The sequence below is a fragment of the Bemisia tabaci genome, chromosome 3 (genome assembly GCF_918797505.1).
Source record: "Bemisia tabaci chromosome 3, PGI_BMITA_v3".
NCBI classification, from domain to species: domain Eukaryota; kingdom Metazoa; phylum Arthropoda; class Insecta; order Hemiptera; family Aleyrodidae; genus Bemisia; species Bemisia tabaci.
This window is the reverse complement of record NC_092795.1, coordinates 56,946,042-56,965,940: the sequence shown is the minus strand read 5'-3', so window position 1 is coordinate 56,965,940 and position 19,899 is coordinate 56,946,042. Positions and strand designations below refer to the sequence as shown.

Here is a 19,899-nt window from a genome sequence, read left to right as displayed (position 1 = left end):
ATAGCCGGCTGCAGAAGGTGATAGAAAATCATATAGCTGGCTGAAGAAAACGAAGATAATCATACAGCCGGGCTATACAGTTCATCGCCTGGCTGTAGCTGTATCGCCATCGGCTATTAACGGCTTAAAAGAAATCGTATAGCTGGCTATAGAAGCTATAGGAAATCTTACAACCGGTTGTAGGTCTATAGTATTTTGGAACACAGATCCTACTGCAAATTTTTACCAGGGTCCCAATTTTTTCTTATCGATGAGTACCACTTAGAGCAATGTGTAGAGCAATATGCAATTTGAACAAAGTGATAATGAATGATCCTATTTTTTGAAGGCGTTCAATTTCTCTTTGAAACCGAGGAAAACCTCCTTTAATATTTGCCACAAAAGTGACCACTAGCACAAAGATATCTCTATTTCAAGGCTTGGGAATGCATGTAGTATACGTAAAAAAATGAAGGCGCATACTAATTGTACCATTTCTTGACAGTAACCGAATTCAAGTATGTTTTTGAGTGAGTTGGGTTCATTCGTTTTTTGCGTCAGTCTTTCTTTTGATGGATCCAGTCAAGGTTTACGCGGAAAATGGTTGGACCGGGGGTTGGGGGTGGGAGTAGGGGTGTAGGAAAAAGTAAACCATCAGTCCGGTAACTCTGTTGGAGTTCCCGAGGGACTTGCGCACACGTCGTCGACCAGATGTTGCAGCCCCAAATCCACCCCCCGAGCAATTCCGATTCATTACATTTCCGCCTGTGTTCGAAGGGGCTCCTGATAGTGACACTCCAAAGGGTAAATATTGGGATTGCTGGATTGATATAAATTAGGGATGGAATAGAGGCAGGAGGGTCGGCGTCAACGCGGTAATGACCGGAAAATCTTGTAAAAGTACGAAGCGGCTCTAGTGCGGAAAATGTATAAAAACCTGGGAAATCCTGCTAAAAAGTTCGTAGAATTAAACTTAAACGAATAAGTAAGCTAAAAGGACATTGTCGGATCCAGCAAATTGGCAACTTTGTTTTTTCTATTTAAATCTATGAAAATGTATCGATTCTTGGAGGGGCCAGGTGCTCCGACAAGAATCGATTTTTTAACATATATAGGTTTAAATAGAGGGAATCCGATGTTGCCAAGTTGCAGGATCCGCCTCTGTAAAAGGAGTATCGATTAATTAGTCGTGCACAAAATAAAATACAATATTCCATTATCTATGTGCATTGAAAAAGCTCAAACAGTCATACACTAAATTATTCGGGGTTAAATATTATTACCTCATTGCAATCTTGCAGTTAATCAAAATTTTCAATAAAATTAAGTGGCTGTACGAAAGGGCTTAAACTCATTTTTGTCCTACGCTGCAAAACTAACGATGAGAACGATATCTTCATGAAAATTTGAAGATAAACATGAAATTTTACATTTTTCCATCTTCCCTGATTCGCATTGAGAAAACTATATCTCCTAACAGAGAGGACATTTCAATTTCACTATGTTGTAGCACAACGCACACTTTTTTTTAAGACTTTATCAGTCACCGACCTTAAAAAATAAAAGTAAGTCATTCAAGTCATGTATTTCAATTTCGTTTCTTTCCTGATTACTGAGAAAGTGCGACGACCCAAACCAGGACATTCAGCCTTGAAAAATAAGATACCTGCAGAATCTCGGATTGCGCGTCTGTTGGTTTATTTTTAAAACCCGAGTGGGTTATCCGCGGCTATTGAATAAGTGAGTGCGTACCGCTCCATTACAAACCCCCGTGAGTATTTCCGAGAAAGCCTTTTGTTTACGCGTTTTCTCGGAAGAAAAGCGGAGTAATACGAAAGACGTTCGCAAAGTGGGCGGTTTGCGCGTGCGAACCGCAGAGGAACGGAAAGCGCACACTCCCATCTCCACCGCGTTTGGTGGATTCTCACAGTGGAGAGACAGGAATTCTCACATTTCCATGATTTGCTTCCTGGACCATTTTCACACGCGGCCGGGATTCACAATTTCACACCCGCCCGGCGTCATGTCGCGTCGGTCATCTCGCACAGTGGATCGAGTCGATAGGAGAGGTCGGACAAAATGTGGAAACTTTAAAAGCTTATAACTCCGTTTATACACAATTTTGAGGTTCTAAAAGTGGTCCCATTGATTTTCTCGTAAAATTTCCTTCTATAGACACCCCTTCAAATTTAAAATGTGACGGAATAAACATCAAAATTTGCAATTTTAGTCAAAAATTTTATGTTCGATCGATCTGATTGACTCGATCCACTGTGCGCCGCGTCGCGGACGCAGTTACCTTCATTGCCGTCCTAAGGAAGAACACCGTAAGAGCCTTTAGACACAGTCGCATTTTCTTCGATTAAACCCGAATTTTCAGGAAAACCAGGGAATATTTTTCTTTCAATTTTTTCCCTAGAGAACATTGTTCGTAATTAGGTAGAAAGTATCAACAAATTTCACGGAAAGATATAGGTACTCTCCTTTAAAAACACAGTTTTCTATGGAAATTTGACAACGTCCAGAGACTCATAAGGTGTTCTTCCTTAGCACGGAATTCTATACTCGAGGGTGGGCAATGGATTAAAAATGAGGGTTTCTCTTATTTCAACAACGATCTGCATTCTGACAATTACGCCAACTCGAGTGGTTATGAAATCTCACGGTTGACACTTCTCTGGCTTTCGAGATTCGTATCGTTGGAGACTGTGAAAATCAATATTGTCTAGCTTAAGCATAAGCAGGGCAGAAATGAATGCAGTTAATTACACAGCTATGCTCGGATGGTCATCTGTTGTATAGGGTATAAATACGCTAACATCAAAGGTTCGTATAGTTCTAGATCACACAAGGGTAGGTATGTGCTACCCCTGCTCCCCCTGAATGACGCGGCTGCTTCTGACCACACCTCGTAAAAATTATTAGTTTATTTCTGTAAAATCACCGAGCGTTGCAAGTTTTTCTTCAATTGGCTGCTTTAATTTTATCAAGAAAATAGGGTCATTTTCTAATGATGGTTTCACCGTCGATATGAAGTAGGTATCTAAAATTACCTACACTGGAAAAAAAAACACATTGGATTTAGAGTCCAGACTCTTAAAAACATCGACAAGAAAAATTACTCTTGATTCAATTAGAATCTAGCTTAAATCAAGAACGAAGCCTCTTAATTTAAGTGGATTTCGTTTTGATTCAAGCAAAAATCCGATTGAATCAAGAGTATTTTTTCGTGTCAATGTTTTCAAGAGTCTGGACTCTAGATACAATGTGTTTTTTTTCCAGTGTAGAAAAAGTTTTCATAATTTTCTTTGAGACTAAACATTTTATCGGGGAAAATTTGGCAAAGTTCAGATGGTCGCCCGAAGTTTTTCCTCAGGAGAGGGTAGTAATCGTTAATAGTGCACGTCCCTTGGACAGGGTGGCGGCCGGGGAGGGGGGGTGCAATGGGTGGGGGGATGAGGGGGATGCAGCGTCCAGCAGAGGAGTGTGGATGAAAGGGTAGAAGATGCTGGAGCCAGCTCTGTTTGTGTTGGTGACGTGATTCATGCGGATCATTTGGCATTGCATTGTCGTGCTATTTGCTTACGCTCCTGTAAACGGGACGCACGCTCTCATCTCATTCTCCGTGTCACCGGTGAATGTCGTACCTGACTCCGGACTCTCCTCGTATTGTTCTTTCCCCTCGCCCCGAGCGGACACTCGGACACATGACCTCGCCTCGGTTTCAATTTGCCGTTTTCTATGACACTTCACTGCGAGGCTTCCGGACGTGTCGCGTATTTCTAATCGGATCCGATGGAAAATGCAGAAAGCAAAAAAATGCATGAAGAGGCTTGGCCGGATTAGGGGGGTGGCCACATGGGCCGCGGCCCAAATTTTGCAATTTTTTTAAATACAGGTACAAAAAAATCGGATTCAGAAAAAAATTACAGACAAGAAAAGGTGACAAAATCTCTCATTTCCTGAGACTTCATTTATTTCTAATTTTGCCGTATTTCGGTGCTACAAAAGACTGCGCGCCTTTAATTAGTTGAGTTAAGAGAGAAACCAAACACGTAATTTGGCCTGGAGCGGCGCGGCGCAAAGAGAAATGATGACGAGGACTTGAGATGAAAAGGAGAAGCCCTCGACGCGGCGGTCGGCAGGTAACACATATTAGCGCCTACGAGACTGCACGAATACTTCACGCATTGCGTCAAACACAGTACGGTCAACAGCGGTCTGCGCGGCGTGAAACGCACAGTGCCTACAAGACTACATGAGTACTTCACGCATTGCGCCAAACAGTATGGTTAGCGCGGCACGGCGGCGGAAGTTAAAATTATTAAACCACATTTATGTTTGTTCTTTCTTAATTTTTTAGTTCATTTCTTACAAATGAAAGGCCTTGTCCCCACACAGATAGGTTTACGGAACTGAACTTTCGCGCGAAGTTCCGTGAACTTTTGCTAGTGGTGTTGACAGGGCTTACGCAAAAAATGTGTCCAACACGAGTGAACGCGTCCCATGCACCCTTCTCCTTCCGATACGTTCACTTGATGGTTTTTATTGATATTTCAAAATGAATGAGAAGAGGGCGGCAAAATACAGGCGGCCCATGGGCGGCAAGTAGGTAAATCCGGCCATGTGAGGAGGTCTGCGTCTGCTCAATATCGCTTCATCAAAACTGACGATAAGGCGCTGATTACTCCTGAATTTACCGCCATTTGAACTAGAGACCCTTTATACTTAAGAGTAAAGACAATGCGAACTATTTCTGATTGGTTCCCGTATTTTAGGCCTTCACAGTGCCACATTCGGGAATTAAGATTACGTTTTAAAGAACTGCAAAGATTATAAACTGGAATGGACCGGGGATTTGGGGGTGCGTCGAGGAACAAATGGAATGAGAGAAGAGATGAGAGAGGAACAGAGACAGGAATCCCTGGAAATTAGCAACCAAAAGTTCCTCGAGAAATCAATGCTCATTTGATGTCGATGGAAATTGAGCATATACCGTGTATTTTGTGTATGAGAGCACATGGCCAAGTATTATAACGCACAGTTTCAATTTTTGGCCCACTTTCTCGCTCAAGAAACCCGTGATGCAAGCGCACATTTTATGAACGTGCAGCTGGGGTAGGACCAAGCCTCCCCACCAATTTTCATTCCTTTTTTTACCGCACATGGCTTAAAAATATTTTTTGATTAATGTTTTAATTGTTGTGTTGGATGTTACGCTCTCCCCCGTTCACCCTCGTTTTTTCTCCCGATGGCCTGGTCTTAGATCTTACACCCTCTCAGATGCGTTACGCGATCCTAAAATGATCCAATGCTCATTGTTCAGGATAAATAACTCTCACTAAAAACGTGCTGCAATAACGGAAGCTTGCACATTTTTCAGACGCAGGTTGTCCTTTGTGACTTGTCGGAGTGTTGGCATTTCAAGGTTGGTTCACACGGAGTCTGGTTAAAATGCCAAGCATTTTTAGCAAAAAATAAGTAGCATGAATTCCTCGCCTAATTTATTCATTATATTCACGTTTGATTTGCGGTATATTTTGCGCCGTCAACTTGTCCCCTTGTCCTCCACGGTATAGGTTAAACGAGTTTGTTTACATACTTTCTGTCCACTTATTTTGGCTCAACTTCCGTAGAGATATTTTACTCCGCGAATTAAAATAGAATTTAGAGAGGTGAAAGGAATAAGTTGAATTGCCTGGATTAACTTCCTTAGATTTTCGGTATACCCGCTTGATTTTAGTTGCAAGAAAACCTGTATTTCATTTTTAATTATTTAATCTCGACAGGTTGCCATTTCCACCTCCGAAGGTGAATTAAAAACTTTTCACTTTTCAGTTATCGAATTTCAATGTTTTGCAATGATACCGACAAAAAATTTGCATTAGGGGTTTTTTTCTCGGAAAAGAACCATGGAATACCACAGCCGATGCTAATTTTTATGAGTATTTTTTTTTTTAATACGAGAGCGGTCTCACCCGGGTTCTTAAAATTTTTGGGAAATTTTCTCCTTTAACACTAGAAAAGTCTCCTTAAATTTTCAAACAAATTGAGGCAATTGTAAGTTTGTGAAAAGTATATTTTCCACTAAACTTCGGCGAAATATGATGCTACTTGGCCGTATTAATACTAAAAGGAACCAGAGACGTTGAAACGACACCAAAGTGGACTTTACTCGATAGCGAATAGTGACCCTCACCGCTAATTAAAACCTTCCTGATCAATGACCTTTAATCAATACTGCCATGTTGGAGGGAGAACGCCGTATAGACCCCCGGGCGTTGCCAAATTTCCTTCGAGAAAACTCGAATTTCCCAGAGAATCTGTGAGTATTTTTCCTCTAATGTTTCAAATAATTTTTTTCGCAATTTTACCTCAAATTCCTGAAAAGTTCAAGGAGAAATCTTCATAACTTTCCTCGAAAATAATCATTTTACCGGAGGGAATTTGGCAACTCTCGAATGGTCATACGGCGTTTTTTCCTTAACACGGCAAAATAGTGGCTCTGATGACGCACAGTGGATCGAGTCAATGGTAGAGATCGGACAGAATTCGGAAACTTTAAACGCTTATAACTCCGTTTGACCTTTGAGGTTCTGAAAGTGGTTTCATTGGCTTTGTCATGAAATTTTTCTGCTCGAGGCACCCCTTAGAATTTAAAATGGGACGAATTTAACATCAAAATTGGCAGTTTAAGTTGAAAATTTCATGTTCGACCTCTTCTTTTACTTTTTTCCACAGTGGAACAAGTCAATTGAAGAGGTCGGACATGAATTTTCTTTCCAAATCTGCGAATTTTGGTGTCTAATTCGTCACATTTTAAATTACAAAGGGTGTTTTTGAAAGGAAATTTCACGAAAAAGCCAACGGAGCCACTTTCAAAACCTCAAAGTTTTGTATGAACGGAGTTATAACCGTTTAAAGTTTCCGAATTTTTCCCGACCTCTCCTCTTGACTCGAACCACTGTGTGGCGCCGCGACTCATTTCGAGGGATCCTCGGATCCAGCCGTGAAAATATGCTCGGTTTCGCCGCTGCGAACTCGTTTTTGCAGGGGCTGGCGTCGTCGCCGCTCGACGGAAGAGTGATGATTCGCAGGAATCCGAGCCGATGATCGGTGAACGTCGATCGGTGGCGGCGGATGTGAATATGGCGCCACGAGAGTCATTCAAAATAATTGAAGGCGACGCCATGCCCGATGCGCTATTGTGAGTTATTTACGGAGGAATCCGATCCATACGCGTCCCCCCCCCCCCCCCCCTCGGGGGCCGGTGGGACACTGAGATCCACCGGTTGCCCGACCCGGCGCTTCCAGATGAAATCGCGGGAATTCCAACGGAATGTAACTCCAGGTGACGTGACGTCGAAGACCTCCTCGTTTGGAATTCCGAGATGGTCGGCCGAACGGCAAGAGACCTACACTATCATGAGCTAGGATTTGAAGCGGACACGGTTTCCCTTAGATGTCATGCCATTTTTGGTAGAGTAATTGTATACGGAAAAGCATTGCCATCTCAATCCTTTTACTAAAGAAAAAGTGTGCCACTCTCTGATTGATCGACTATCATGGAGCCCCAAAGTTGGCCCAACGTAAACAAACCCCAGCCCCTCCGCTCCTAGTTCGGCCCAATGTAAACAAACAAGATGGCGACAAAGTTCTATGAAGTTTTTTTTTTATAATCAACCTCTGAATTGAGTTCGGATCGTACTTTGATGCATATTTTTGCCGAAAATTAACCTTTAAGTGTGATTATCACTCCTTTCCAGAGACAAGAGACCCTCCACTAGTATCTTGGCCATGATGGAAGCTTTTACTTTCGGGACTTCAGCATTCTACTGTTGACTTACCTACATGGTTGATGTTTAACAACGTGTTGCAGTTTCGTTTTGCAAACAAGCCGAAAATGGCCGAAGTTTAGGAAACTTGTTTGGCTCATGACGTCACCCGAAGCTCATCATCGACCATGTAGGTTGGTCAACAGCCGAAATTAGGGTGATGACTGTTGCTCCCTTATAATTGCCCATAAGGAACTGTTGAATCCCCGAAAGTAAAAGCTTCCACCTGTCGCCAAGAGGCCAGTGGAGGGTCTCTTGTCTCTGCTCCTTTCTCAGCCGTGTTCCTATGGGTCAGGTTTGTTTACATTGAGCCAACTTTGGAGCTCCATAATAGCCAAAAACTGATGAACCAATCAGAGAGCGGCACAGAGATGGCAATACTGTCCCGTATATAGATACTCTGATTTTGGGAAAGCTTGAGCTAGAGTACCTGTACAGCGCGAATATGGGAAGATCGTTTCACGGAGGGCTTTGGGGATTCACACCATTTTTCGCTCACACAATCTCCTTGAGAAACCAGGAAAATTTAGGGAAGAGGCAGCACAGGCAAGCAAGTGGTGTTGCTTTTCAAGAGGTAAGGGGGTCTGAAACCTGTAATCATGGACTTTCAGAGAGCTTTTCCGGACCGGGGATTTGATTCCTCGAATCACTGGAAGAAACAGACGGCATTAAATTTTTTTTTTTAATTCCAGGAGCAGCAGGCACGATAAGTTGAACGAACTTTTCCCCCCTTTTTAAGTAGGTAGCAGCTTTGGCAGAATTCACGCAAACGAATCGCGGTTAGATAAATAATAAATAAAAAGTTAATACAGACGACTCATCGATTGCGACGAGCGCGAAACTTGCGAGGGGGGGGGGGGTTGTGGGGAGGGGGGAGGAACCACAGCTGCGCCGCGCCGACTGCGGTTTCTGCCGGTTTTGTGTTCTCAAGTGGGCCGTTGTCATTTTCATTTGCCGGCCCGGGCGCCGATTCGAAATTCGGATGGTGTTGGCGGAAGACCGCCGAGGCGCAACGCTCAACACTCATCAGTCGCCGACACCTCTCTAGTCAACACTCAACAACACCCGAGCCGCGGCGGGACGTCTATTTTAAAACATCCCTAAATGCACATTAGCAGCCACAGCTACATAAACACCGAAAAAGACGCCGCTAATGACATATATGACCCCCCCCCCCCTCCCCTCCATTCATGGTCGACCCACGCGATTTTAGTGTACTTTCACTCTTCCCAAAGCTCCTTATTTCGTCGCTGTAGCACCCACCTTTTTGCCTTGACCCCCATCATTCCATGTACTTCTGCATTTTCAAGGAGATGGAACCTTTTTGAAAGATCGAAAATTTAACGATCACATCGACAGGTACGGAAGAAGTCAGTTGACTTCAATTTATTTCGATAGACTATTAGCATGATTGACTTTTTTTCACCTTCTTGCTTTCATTTTCGTGCTATGTCTATTTTTGAGGGACTGCATTTGAGCAAAATGCAACAAAATCAACGTGACTTTGAAAAAGAACCGAAATTGGAACCGGCAGTCTACATCTCATAGGCACCGAAGGGGTTATAATTAATCATGATCTACAGTCGCAGGTCCCTCGAAGATTTTTTACTGCCATCTCGTAAGAAGTGGCTCATGTTGAGAGAGACGCCTGGGTTCGATAGGAGAGGGCAGGAAGGGTTTCGGAATGCCGCAGTCAAAATCACAAGAGGGTGTTGATGCGAAAAACTGACGAATAACGAAAAAAATATTGAGAGAGATGAAATGAATGGAGACAAATGGAGAGGTGGTGTGAACAAGAAGTTGGACATTCTGACAAGGGCATCCGAGACACGGAAAGTTGTCGAATGAAAAATTGTTCTTCTTTTAGTTTTGGTGAAGCCCATATTAACTACGCTAGAAAACTGTGAATCTTTTTATCCAAATTTTTCAGAGAATATTTAACGGAATTTAATCTAAATATCTGAAAATTTCGGGGAAAATATGCACAACTTTCCTCAAAACTACATTTCATATCCGGGGGAGTTTGGCAACGCTCGAATGCACATACGGCGTTCTTCCTTAGCACGGTAGTGCTCCCGTGCTAAGAACAAACGTCGTATGAACATTCGAGAGTTGCCAAATTCTCCTAGATAAAACATGTATTTTTGACGATATTTATGCGCATTTTCCTTTAAAATTTTAAGATATTTTAGATTAAATTGCGTATAAAATTGTATGAAATTTTCAGAAAACAATATTCAGAATTTTCCCGGTAATTTCGGTTTTTATCGGAGGAAACTTGGCAGGCTCATACGGCGTTTTTCCTGAGAATAGCAGAGTGGTGAACTCGGGTTTGATTGAGCCGGCGGCGCCCCACGTGGTCCGAAGCCAATGAAATCGCGATCAACTGGAGCCGTGTGTTCCCGAGAGGCGAATCGAACCCGAGCGGCGCGGCGCTGGAGGTGGCGGGGGGGGGGGGGGGGGGCGAAAGCTGCGACGCGACGCAAGGCAAGGCGTTGGGGCGCGTCGGAGCGGCGCGGCGGCGGATCGGTGGCGCTAAACCGACGCGCGGGGGCGACGGCGCGGTGGCGCGAGGGATGGGGGTGCGGGCGACATCTGTCCCGCATGTGGGTCACTGCAGCAGCTGTACGACTCAACTGCACCGCTTTTCCGCGTGCGAGTGCGAGTGCGAAGGCCGCCACGGCAATTGCTGCCCTATCGCGCTTATCAAACGATGTGTAGACGAACGCCAACGCTCTCTAATCACACGCCGGAATGATCCGAATCGCTCGATCGTGCACACGCGAGAAGGGGTCGGAGTGGGAGCATTCCGGTGAATGAGGAAGGGGGCGGTTGGTGCGCAACGTGACCATGCGTAAGGCGCCATACAACTATTTCGACTTCCCAGTAGCCCGGATTGCATACTCGCTGGTTTGAAGGTGCGCAACGTGACTATGCGTACGGCGCCATTCAACTATTTCGACTTCCCACTTCCCAGCAGCCCGGATTGCATACTCGCTGGTTTGAAGGTGCGCAACGTGACCATGCGTAAGGCGCCATACAACTATTTCGACTTCCCAGTAGCCCGGATTGCATACTCGCTGGTTTGAAGGTGCGCAACGTGACTATGCGTAAGGCGCCATTCAACTATTTCGACTTCCCAGTAGCCCGGATTGCATACTCGCTGGTTTGAAGGTGCGCAACGTGACTATGCGTAAGGCGCCATACAACTATTTCGACTTCCCAGTAGCCCGGATTGCATACTCGCTGGTTTGAAGGTGCGCAACGTGACTATGCGTATGGCGCCATACAACTATTTCGACTTCCCGGTAGCCCGGATTGCATACTCGCTGGTTTGAAGGAGAACTCAACATCACGCTCAAGTGTTAATCCGCCCGGGCTCATGGAGATTCTACTTGTTGGCGGGATAACCTAGTCACGTATTTTCAATCATATTGAAATTTCGATTATTTTTCTAATTTCAGACAAAGCTGTGCATTGCTCCTGTAGGAAAGAATTATCTGTAAAAATTTGCGCTATGCAGTAGTACTTGATATGATTTTCAGCTCCTGAACGTTTTATCAAAAAATTTACAGCATACCATTATAAAATACAATTTTTTTAAAATTTTAGCATATAAATACATGTAAAGCATTTAAGAGGTTGAAAAGCAAGGAACAAGGAGAGTTCGTAGATTTGATGAGTTATTTTTCCCGATGTATTGAAAACTCGTGAGTTCTTCGCAATAAATTTAAAACATTCCGTGAACTATCAAAATTTGACTAGTCGCCTTAGCATTAGATAAAATGTCTGATTTAACTAACTGCCTGGAACATCGTCACCTTACGGCCAAAGCATCACAAGCACCATGCGACGTTTCAAAGTTTCCGCCGCTATTTTATTTTTTTACAGAGAAATTGTTCGACGAAGCAGTTGGAAAATTTCACTGAATTTTCTTCGTGCTGCCGATAAGATTCGTTAAAATTTTCAAACAGATCCAACAAACAATTTCTCTGTCAAAAAAAAAAAAAAAAAAACGGTGACAGAAATTTTGAGACGTCGCATGGCGCTTGTGATACTTCAGCCGGAAAGTGACGACAACCTCTTATCACCACCCTCTCCTCAAGCATGTCTCTCCTGATAGAGGCATTGACCCGACCGGGAATCATCAAGACTGTTACTGGATTGCAGTTGGGTGAGTACGGTTTCAATTAAGGCGTGTTTTTTAGCCACCGGTGGATAAGTTGGAAGGGTTGGAGTAGGGGTTCCGCACCTGACTCCGCGCGGCTGGTTGAATAATGGCCCGTATACTTTCGACGCGGCGCGGCGGCGACCCTTATGGGCAACTGCCAATACCACCTACCCATACCTGGCCACAGGGGGATTGAGGTTATGTCGGCCGTGAATCGGCTTGGTGAACGTGCTTCCGTGTGTTTTTATGGAATCGTGGTGCGAAATCAAGTGTTTTTCCGGGTTTTTTCGTTAAAAGTCTCTCAATTTCGGTAATTATTCATTCCGTGCCGTCGTTCTTTCCGCCGAGGAGATGAAAAACAGCAAAATGAATTTATTTCAATGCATTTTCGTTCGTATTTCATGTTTGTCCGGTCGGCTCCTCTCCATGTGTCGGGAGGAGAAAGCTTTTTGTGCAAATTTATCTCAATTCCTTCCACTAAAAAGTTTATTTTTTGTATGGATTATCACCATCCAGCTCTCCTGGAAGTTTGCAAATCAATTTAGTGTTAAAGTGAAGGCACACCCTGTTTGTTTTACCATCATCGTAACAAGTTGTAGCTGCAGTACGATGGCTTACTTTGTCATAGAAGAGGGATTATCATCACCAATTAATTTTGATGACCTCTCAATTATAAATGAAGTAAAATTAAGATTGAGACCTTTGGTCCAGTTTGTTTCATTGCACTCTCAGTGTAGTGAAACAGCTTCATTTTACTTCATTTTATCTGCAGTGCAACTTCTTGCGGTCGAACAGGATCCCTGACGACGTAAGAATTTCTAAATCTAAATATGTGTGTGGATATTTTGCATTCGTTTTGTTAAAAGCATGGATTTTCACATTAATGGTGCTTTGAATTATTTTTTGGCATGCTATAAGCATTTGGGTTTTTTACTGTTTTACTCTGAATTTTCCTTTGCCACGCTATGAGCATTGGTTCTCTGCACTTTTTGAATATTTTTCGGTAATGGTGGCTTTAAGCGGAACTCTTGCTAGTCAATAATTAGAATAGAGAACTCTGACTATTTAGAATTAGTTAAATTTGAGAACAATGGGTAGATGTTGTTGCGTACCTGGCTGTAAATCTAACTATGCGAGCTCGCCTGGTCCGAATGTTTCAACGTTCAAATTCCCTGATTCTGTGAAGGATCCAGAGCGCCATGCTAAATGGATTAATGCACTAAGCAGGGATAATTTCACCGTCACAAAAAGCTCTGTCGTGTGCATTAAGCACTTTCACCCTCAATTCGTTGTGACACACGAAGAATTTAAGACTAAGGAGGGTCCAGTTATTCAGGTGCCAAGGGAGGTACCAAAGTTAACGAAGGATGCATACCCCACCATCTTCCCAAATCAACCGGCTTACCGATCAACAGTTCCTGCCAAAAGAAGGAAAGACCCGTCAGAGCGAGACCAAGAAATGGCCCGGGCTCAGCTCAAGAGGAGCTTTCAGCTGCAGGAGGAGAGAGACACTATCCGGGACTTGAAACATTTCAAGGAAGGTTTCTTGAAGCGAAGCATTGGAACTCTGAAATCTGAATCATACAATGGGTACATGTTACTCTCAAAGGTTGAGGATGATAATTTAGAATCTCTTCCATTCATCATCTTCATAAAAATATCCGAAGATCTTGTCATTAAAGTTTTTAATAATTTTGCTGAGCTTTCATATGAGCCATTTAAATCATGTCTTGGACCTGATCTCAAGTGCGACCGCTGGTCAAAATTTGAATCGCTCATTCAAATGTTACCCGTGAGAGACGAGAGAGCTTTAAAAGAGAAAGTTACCAACTTTGCTTCAAAAATTTCTGATGCTGTAGTGTGGTGCGAGATAGGAGACGATATCGAAGCTGAGAAAGCAGCCAAACTTAATTTTCTGATAGAGCAGTTGAAGTTGGCTGTCGCAACTTCAATCCGCTACTCTCCAGAAATGCTGAAGTGGGCTGCTGCAATCTTTTATGCTTTTCCTGGAGCTTATAAGTCTATGAGAGCAACTGAACAACTAACTCTCCCTCATCCTAGGTATCTTCAAAAACTGCTTTGTAAGATAGGAAATGACGGTTGTGGTATAGGACCGACTCAAAAAGCCTTCTTGATGGAGAAATTTAAATTGTTGGCTGAGGAAGACAAAACCGTAAACTTACAACTAGACGAAATTTACACTAACTCTAAACTTGTGTATAAAGGTGGAAAAGTTTTCGGCATTGCTGAACATGGTTCTGGTACTTCCTCAGATCTGACTGCTGGAACTATCCAGGCATTTATGTCTTCTTCTCTACAATCGAAGAACAAAGATGTTATCGCTCTCTTTCCAGTAAGAAATTTAGACGGAGAAATATTGCTTCAATTAACTAAAGCTGTTTTGAAGTTAATGGTGGAAGTTGGATTCTTTGTGTTGTGTGCTATTTCCGACAACAATCAAGTAAATAGGAAAATGTTTGAGTTATTGTGTGGCGGTGTTTTGAAGACTCGTATACCAAACCCGTTTGACCCCAGCAAACCTCTTTTTCTGCTCTTTGACCAAGTGCACTTATTTAAGAACATTAGAAATAATTGGCTGAATGCCCCAAACCAGGTTCTTAAAATTCCTGACGTCAGGCAAGTGCCACTTTTTGACAAGCCCTTGCACACATCGAATCCTATCGAATTTGACAGTTCAAACTGTAATGTTGTCCGACCAGTGCCCAACGAAGTGACATTCCTCGAGGCAAAATTTGAAGACGTTAAAAATCTCTACCATGCTGAAGCAAATGCAGTCTTGAAGCTTGCGCCTAAGTTGACCCGAAAGGCTGTGTATCCATCCTCTGTGGAAAGACAGAATGTTTCATTAGTCAACGCTGTCTTTCAAGATTCAACAAGAGTAGCGCTTCAGACTTTGAAAAAGGATAATGTGCAGATATCAGACGGGTCCATCATGTTCCTCCAAATTATTGGCAGATGGTGGAAAATTTCGAATGTCAAAAATCCTGACAAAGGCAAGAGGCTCAATGACATGTGGTGTGAGCCGGTGATGGGGACCAAAGATCAGAAGCTGAAATTTTTGAGAGACCTCCTGCTATTCCTTGAAATTTGGGAGCTCCCCGGACTCCCTGAAAGTTTCACCGTTCAAACTCATACAGCCTTTTATCACACCATAAAAGCGACTCTCGAACTGTGCGAATTCGTCCTCATAGATCTAGGATGGGGATTTGTTTTACTCGGCAAGCTACAAACCGATAATTTGGAGGCAAGATTTGGTGGTTACCGCAGAATCTCAGGTTGTAGCTATTTTGTCACCGTCGAGCAAGTTCTGGAGTCAGAGAGGAAACTGAAATTGCTCAGCATATTGAAGCTAAAATCGGCCAATTCTGGTGAATTTTCACTTACTTCCTTTGCGGAAGGATGCAAAGCAACAGCAACTGCACTCAGTGAGAAAGCTGAAGATACAACATTATTTGAAAGTGCTCTCAGTGAAATCAGTGAAATCACGGTCACTTTGACGGATAGAAGAGTGCTCCTTTGCCTGGCCAGCTATGCAGCTACCAAGACTCTACAAAAGCTGAGGCGTGAAGAGAAGGAAGTCTGCGCTGAATGCAGAGAAACACTCGTTACAAATAAACCTTTAGAAATTGAACGAGTGAAAGAGACCTATGAATATCTGAGCGGCTTGGATAGAGGAGGTCTGAACCGGCCGTCTGATTTTTCATTTCATTTTTGTATGGATTCCTTCAAATTGTTTCAGACGCTAATTTCTCAGAAGTATGAAAAGCAGTTTTTGAAATTGAACAACCAGCGAAAAGCTTTCAAAACTCTCGGAGTAAAATTGTGTGAGCAAACTCTCGATGATATGCTTTTTTCTTGTGAGTCTGATTCTTGCAATTTATCTTTGCAAAAAGTTGTAAAAAAATTTACAGGAGTACTTGCAAATATTTTTTTAAATAACTATACGAAGACTCTAAATGAGTCAAACATTACTCGCCAAATAGCAATAAAGTTGCAGAAACAAGAAGCAAAGCAAGAAGCCAAGAAAAAAGCAGAAGATGCAAAGAAAGAAGCCGAAAAAGCAAAGCAGCTAACAGATGAAATAGAGGAAGATGCAGATGCACCGACGAATGACACAGAAAGCAAAATTAAGTACTCAAAAGCCAAGGTAAAGGATGTGAACGCAAGGAAAATTGCGAAATTGAGTTCCAAAGGCTCTCTTTAAACATTTTGCTTCAAGCATTTTCCTGCATTTTCGGTAGTGCTTAAATGAACTTTCATACATTTTTCTCCCTATATTTCCCTAAATTTTTTTGCACTTAAACCCTGCCTTGCTTGCAAAACTTTAATTTTTGTTCAAGTGCGCATTGTATACTTTGATCCCTGCTTAAAATTGCTTCTGCTAAGATATTATACAGTAAATTTGGGCTGAACCTTTTTGGTGCTTTCTTATCAAGCAACGTTGAACTTTAAACCAAGCAAGCTTCAATTGCCTTCATTATTTGACACGTGATAAACTTTTGTTGCTGAGCATTTAGCTTTTTGCCAGTGTTGTGTAATAAAACTTTTACAAACTTAAATCTATTTTTATCAATAACTTTTTTACGTACATTTGATGCATTAGACTTTGCTTTTTTTAAAGCTTTTACTTAAGTGTGTTTTGCAATTACGTAACTATCATCATGATTAACTGTAAATAGATATGCTTCCCTCGCGTCCTTGACATCTCATCTCTTGGTTCTGCATTAAGGACAACTCTAATCTAATCCTTACCTCCTATCATTCGCTTCAATCAACTTTCATCAACTTTAATCAACAACCAATCCAATCCAATCCTCATCTCCTATAACTTGCTTCAATTAACTTCCACCTTTTTGCCTCCTGATCCTCAAAAATCAACCACTGAAGAAGTTTGCATGGTGCATGGATTTGATCTACATGAATACCTTCATTAAATGTGAGTAGTTTTTTAATCATTTATAAATTCATAGCTTGCGCTGAGCATTTTGGTACCAGCATCAGTTAGCGTTGCATCATTATCTAGAGGCGTAAATATCGAATGAGATGTATGTTCCAAAATACAAGGTAAAGGCATTCTATTAATACCACATTCAGTAGAATGATTTGCTAGGATGAGAGACATGCAGCAGAAGCACTGAGAAGAAAACCAATGGTTGATAAAGTATTATTCAAGCTGAAGTGTTACCAGTCATATTACTTGTTCATCTTTGAAGACTGGCTTTAATAAGATTCTATGGTGACAATAACTTTGATAGACAGTTTTGAGCAAGTGGATCTTCAGTATTGACAAGAGTCCATTGAATTCAAAACAGCGCTCAAAGCAAAAATTTGTGTACTTCCAGGAACATAGAGTGACACTGACAGAGAACTCTTGATTAAAGTAAAGGGAAACTATTAAAACCAGACACTGATTTTCGTAGACAGACACTGAGGCGTGAATTTCTTAAGATTTTGATATTCAACCACTATCACTCCTTGGAGAAATGACTGCTTATGAAAGAGTAGTTACAGACATGCCTTCAGGGAACACAAATCACTGTAAGCGATACCAGATTGACACCATCATCCTGACTAAACAGAGATATGAGACTAAAGTTTCATTGGTTGCATTGAGAAATTGAACGATTAATTAATCCAAATATTAATAGACGAGTCAAACAGAACCCTTACTTACAATTATGCCGCCACATTCACTAAGGACAAATATTTTCCCCTTAACATAGGGAGCCAGACGAGTCACAAGATAAGAAACTGGTGAATTATACACTATATCTCCTAAAATTAAGTTTTATTACTTCAAAATGAATTCAAATATATCACTTCACGTCTCAAGAATCATTACTGCCCAAAAACATCGAGAAAATCGGTCAACTTTTAATAATAATCCGGTTTTCACTAGGTTTCGCCAATGCACTCCTATGTAAGCAAACGCTTCGTATCGATTCACGGCCGACATAACCTCAATCCCCCCGTGGCCAGGTATGGGTAGGTGGTATTGCAACTGCGGCCCGCGGTCGCGGCACACGTGATCCGCGAGCCCCATCCCTGTCACCCGTGGCGCGTCCCGTGTCCCGTCACGCCGGCCACAGCTGGCTTCTGTCCCTTCGCCGGCTAATCTCTCGCTTTAATCATCCCTGCCGTCTGCATCCCGACCTCCCCGCGGTCCGTTTGCCACCTCTCGGCGCCCTCCTCCTCAGGCACACTCGAAAGTTGATCGAATGGAGCTTATCAGAAGTCATCGATGTACACAAGGTATGCGGACAGTACGTCTACAGAAAAAAGGGCTACCTTTTTCAGTCTACAGTCAAAACGTCTACATTAAAATGCCTACTGAAATTATGTCTACAGTCAAATATGTCCACACTATTCAAATGTCTACGGTTTGTTTGCCCACTTCGAAAATGTCAAAATATTTAGGTATGTTGGCCACTAAAAATATATAAAATATATTTATAAAATAAAAAAATAAATAAAATATATATAAAATATACATGTTGATATTTATGGGGTAAATTATTCGCGAAATGTGACTCACAATTTTTACGCAGCAGCTTCTGCAGCATCCACAGCCTCGTCCTGTCTTTGGGGATAAACTTTCAAATGAGATTCTTATCAGACGACATAAATGCATACTTTGACATTTTTGGAGTAGGCAGTCAGACCGAAGACATTTTAATACCGCAGACATATTTTACTATAGACACTACTTTAATAGGCATTTTCATGACGACAGTTTGACTGTAGACCAAAAAAAGTAGCCCTTTTTTTGTAGCCCTTTTTCTTGTAGACCTGCTGTCCGTAAACCGTACACAAATCCGAGTCAATTTTATCAGTTCGAAAGCCCGAAGTTTAGGGACATGGAAACCAGCGGAGTGGCGTGCTTTGCGATATATCGATGTATCTTTTATTTAAACCGATGGAAAAGGATCGATAAATAAGGTGTCAGCAACGAATACCTTGAGGGATCAATTATTTCTACGGCTTCAAATGGAGAAATATCGATAATCGATCATTCACATTTCGCGACTGTGAAACCATATCGTAGCTTTACGGGTGCAGAACTGCCCTGTTGCGTGAGAAGGGAAATTTGGTGGTAATTTTTCAGCAGCTATTGCAAGACTTTAAACTTTAAGGGTTTTGAACTTTCAGAGGGAATAAAATTCTTCCACTAAAAATCCAATTAAAAAATAACCCAGCTTAAGCTGGAATAAAGAACATTACAGCAGTATCTGGCTCGCTCTAATATCAGTGAAAGAAGTATGGGATGCTGTTTGGCAATAGCGCGTTTGTATTGTCCCTGTCCGTCACTTGAAAAGGGCCTCCCTGTTTGCTGTCCACCCTAGTTGATGCCTTTTTAATTGTTTTTGTTGCGCTGCTCACATTACACACTTGAGCCTCGACATGATCTTGTCTACTATTCACAGCCACTCGATTCTTATTGATACGAGCTGCAAGGGTCCATTCCTACCGTACGATTATTGCAGTCACAACTAATTGAAACGCATTTATGGATTTACTAGAGCTGATACTTGACACAAATCACACGAGTTGCAAATAAAAATACTCGTCATCGTGAAGTAGCCGTATGGGTGGTAATCATTTGATTAAAAATCATAATTCAATTCGAGGATAGTGTGGTGAGCACTCCACAACTCCCGAAAGTCAGCCGATGTTCCGGACAAAAAAAAATATATATATATTCGGGAAAGTATCTAAGTTTGTCTATTTCATTACATTAAATAAGTAGAGAATAGGAGAATAGCGCCTAGTTTTAAGTATGTTATCACATGAGAAAATACAAGTAGGGTTTAATGATGCTTTAAAAACAGGTGAAAATTGTTTTTAAGTGCCTCGCCTGGAATGGCTTCGGGCCGGAAAACTTGGAATGCGTGA

At 42.2% G+C, this 19,899-nt stretch overlaps 2 protein-coding genes and 1 long non-coding RNA gene across 3 annotated transcripts in view; 1 reads left to right on the top strand and 2 right to left on the bottom strand.

Annotated features, from left to right (window-relative positions):
* Positions 1-19,899, bottom strand: part of net (atonal bHLH transcription factor 8-like protein net) — a 49,085-nt gene that overhangs the window by 10,036 nt on the left and 19,150 nt on the right. The window lies entirely within an intron of this gene.
* LOC109042346 (uncharacterized) lies at positions 12,138-18,011 on the top strand. The gene is made up of 2 exons (XM_019059034.2): positions 12,138-16,942; positions 17,906-18,011. Exon 1 carries the CDS (start codon positions 13,076-13,078, stop codon positions 16,208-16,210), a length of 3,135 nt encoding a protein of 1,044 aa, XP_018914579.1. The 5' UTR covers positions 12,138-13,075; the 3' UTR covers positions 16,211-16,942; positions 17,906-18,011.
* Positions 13,420-18,003, bottom strand: LOC140224333 (uncharacterized). The gene is made up of 3 exons (XR_011899634.1): positions 17,681-18,003; positions 14,762-14,828; positions 13,420-13,559 (listed from the first exon to the last, which is right to left on the bottom strand). It is a non-coding gene; the product is annotated as an uncharacterized lncRNA (long non-coding RNA).

Bases quoted from the DNA above. Each gene is read 5' to 3' on its own strand.
- LOC109042346 (XM_019059034.2), top strand. From the start codon at position 13,076: ATGGGTAGATGTTGTTGCGTACCTGGCTGTAAATCTAACTATGCGAGC.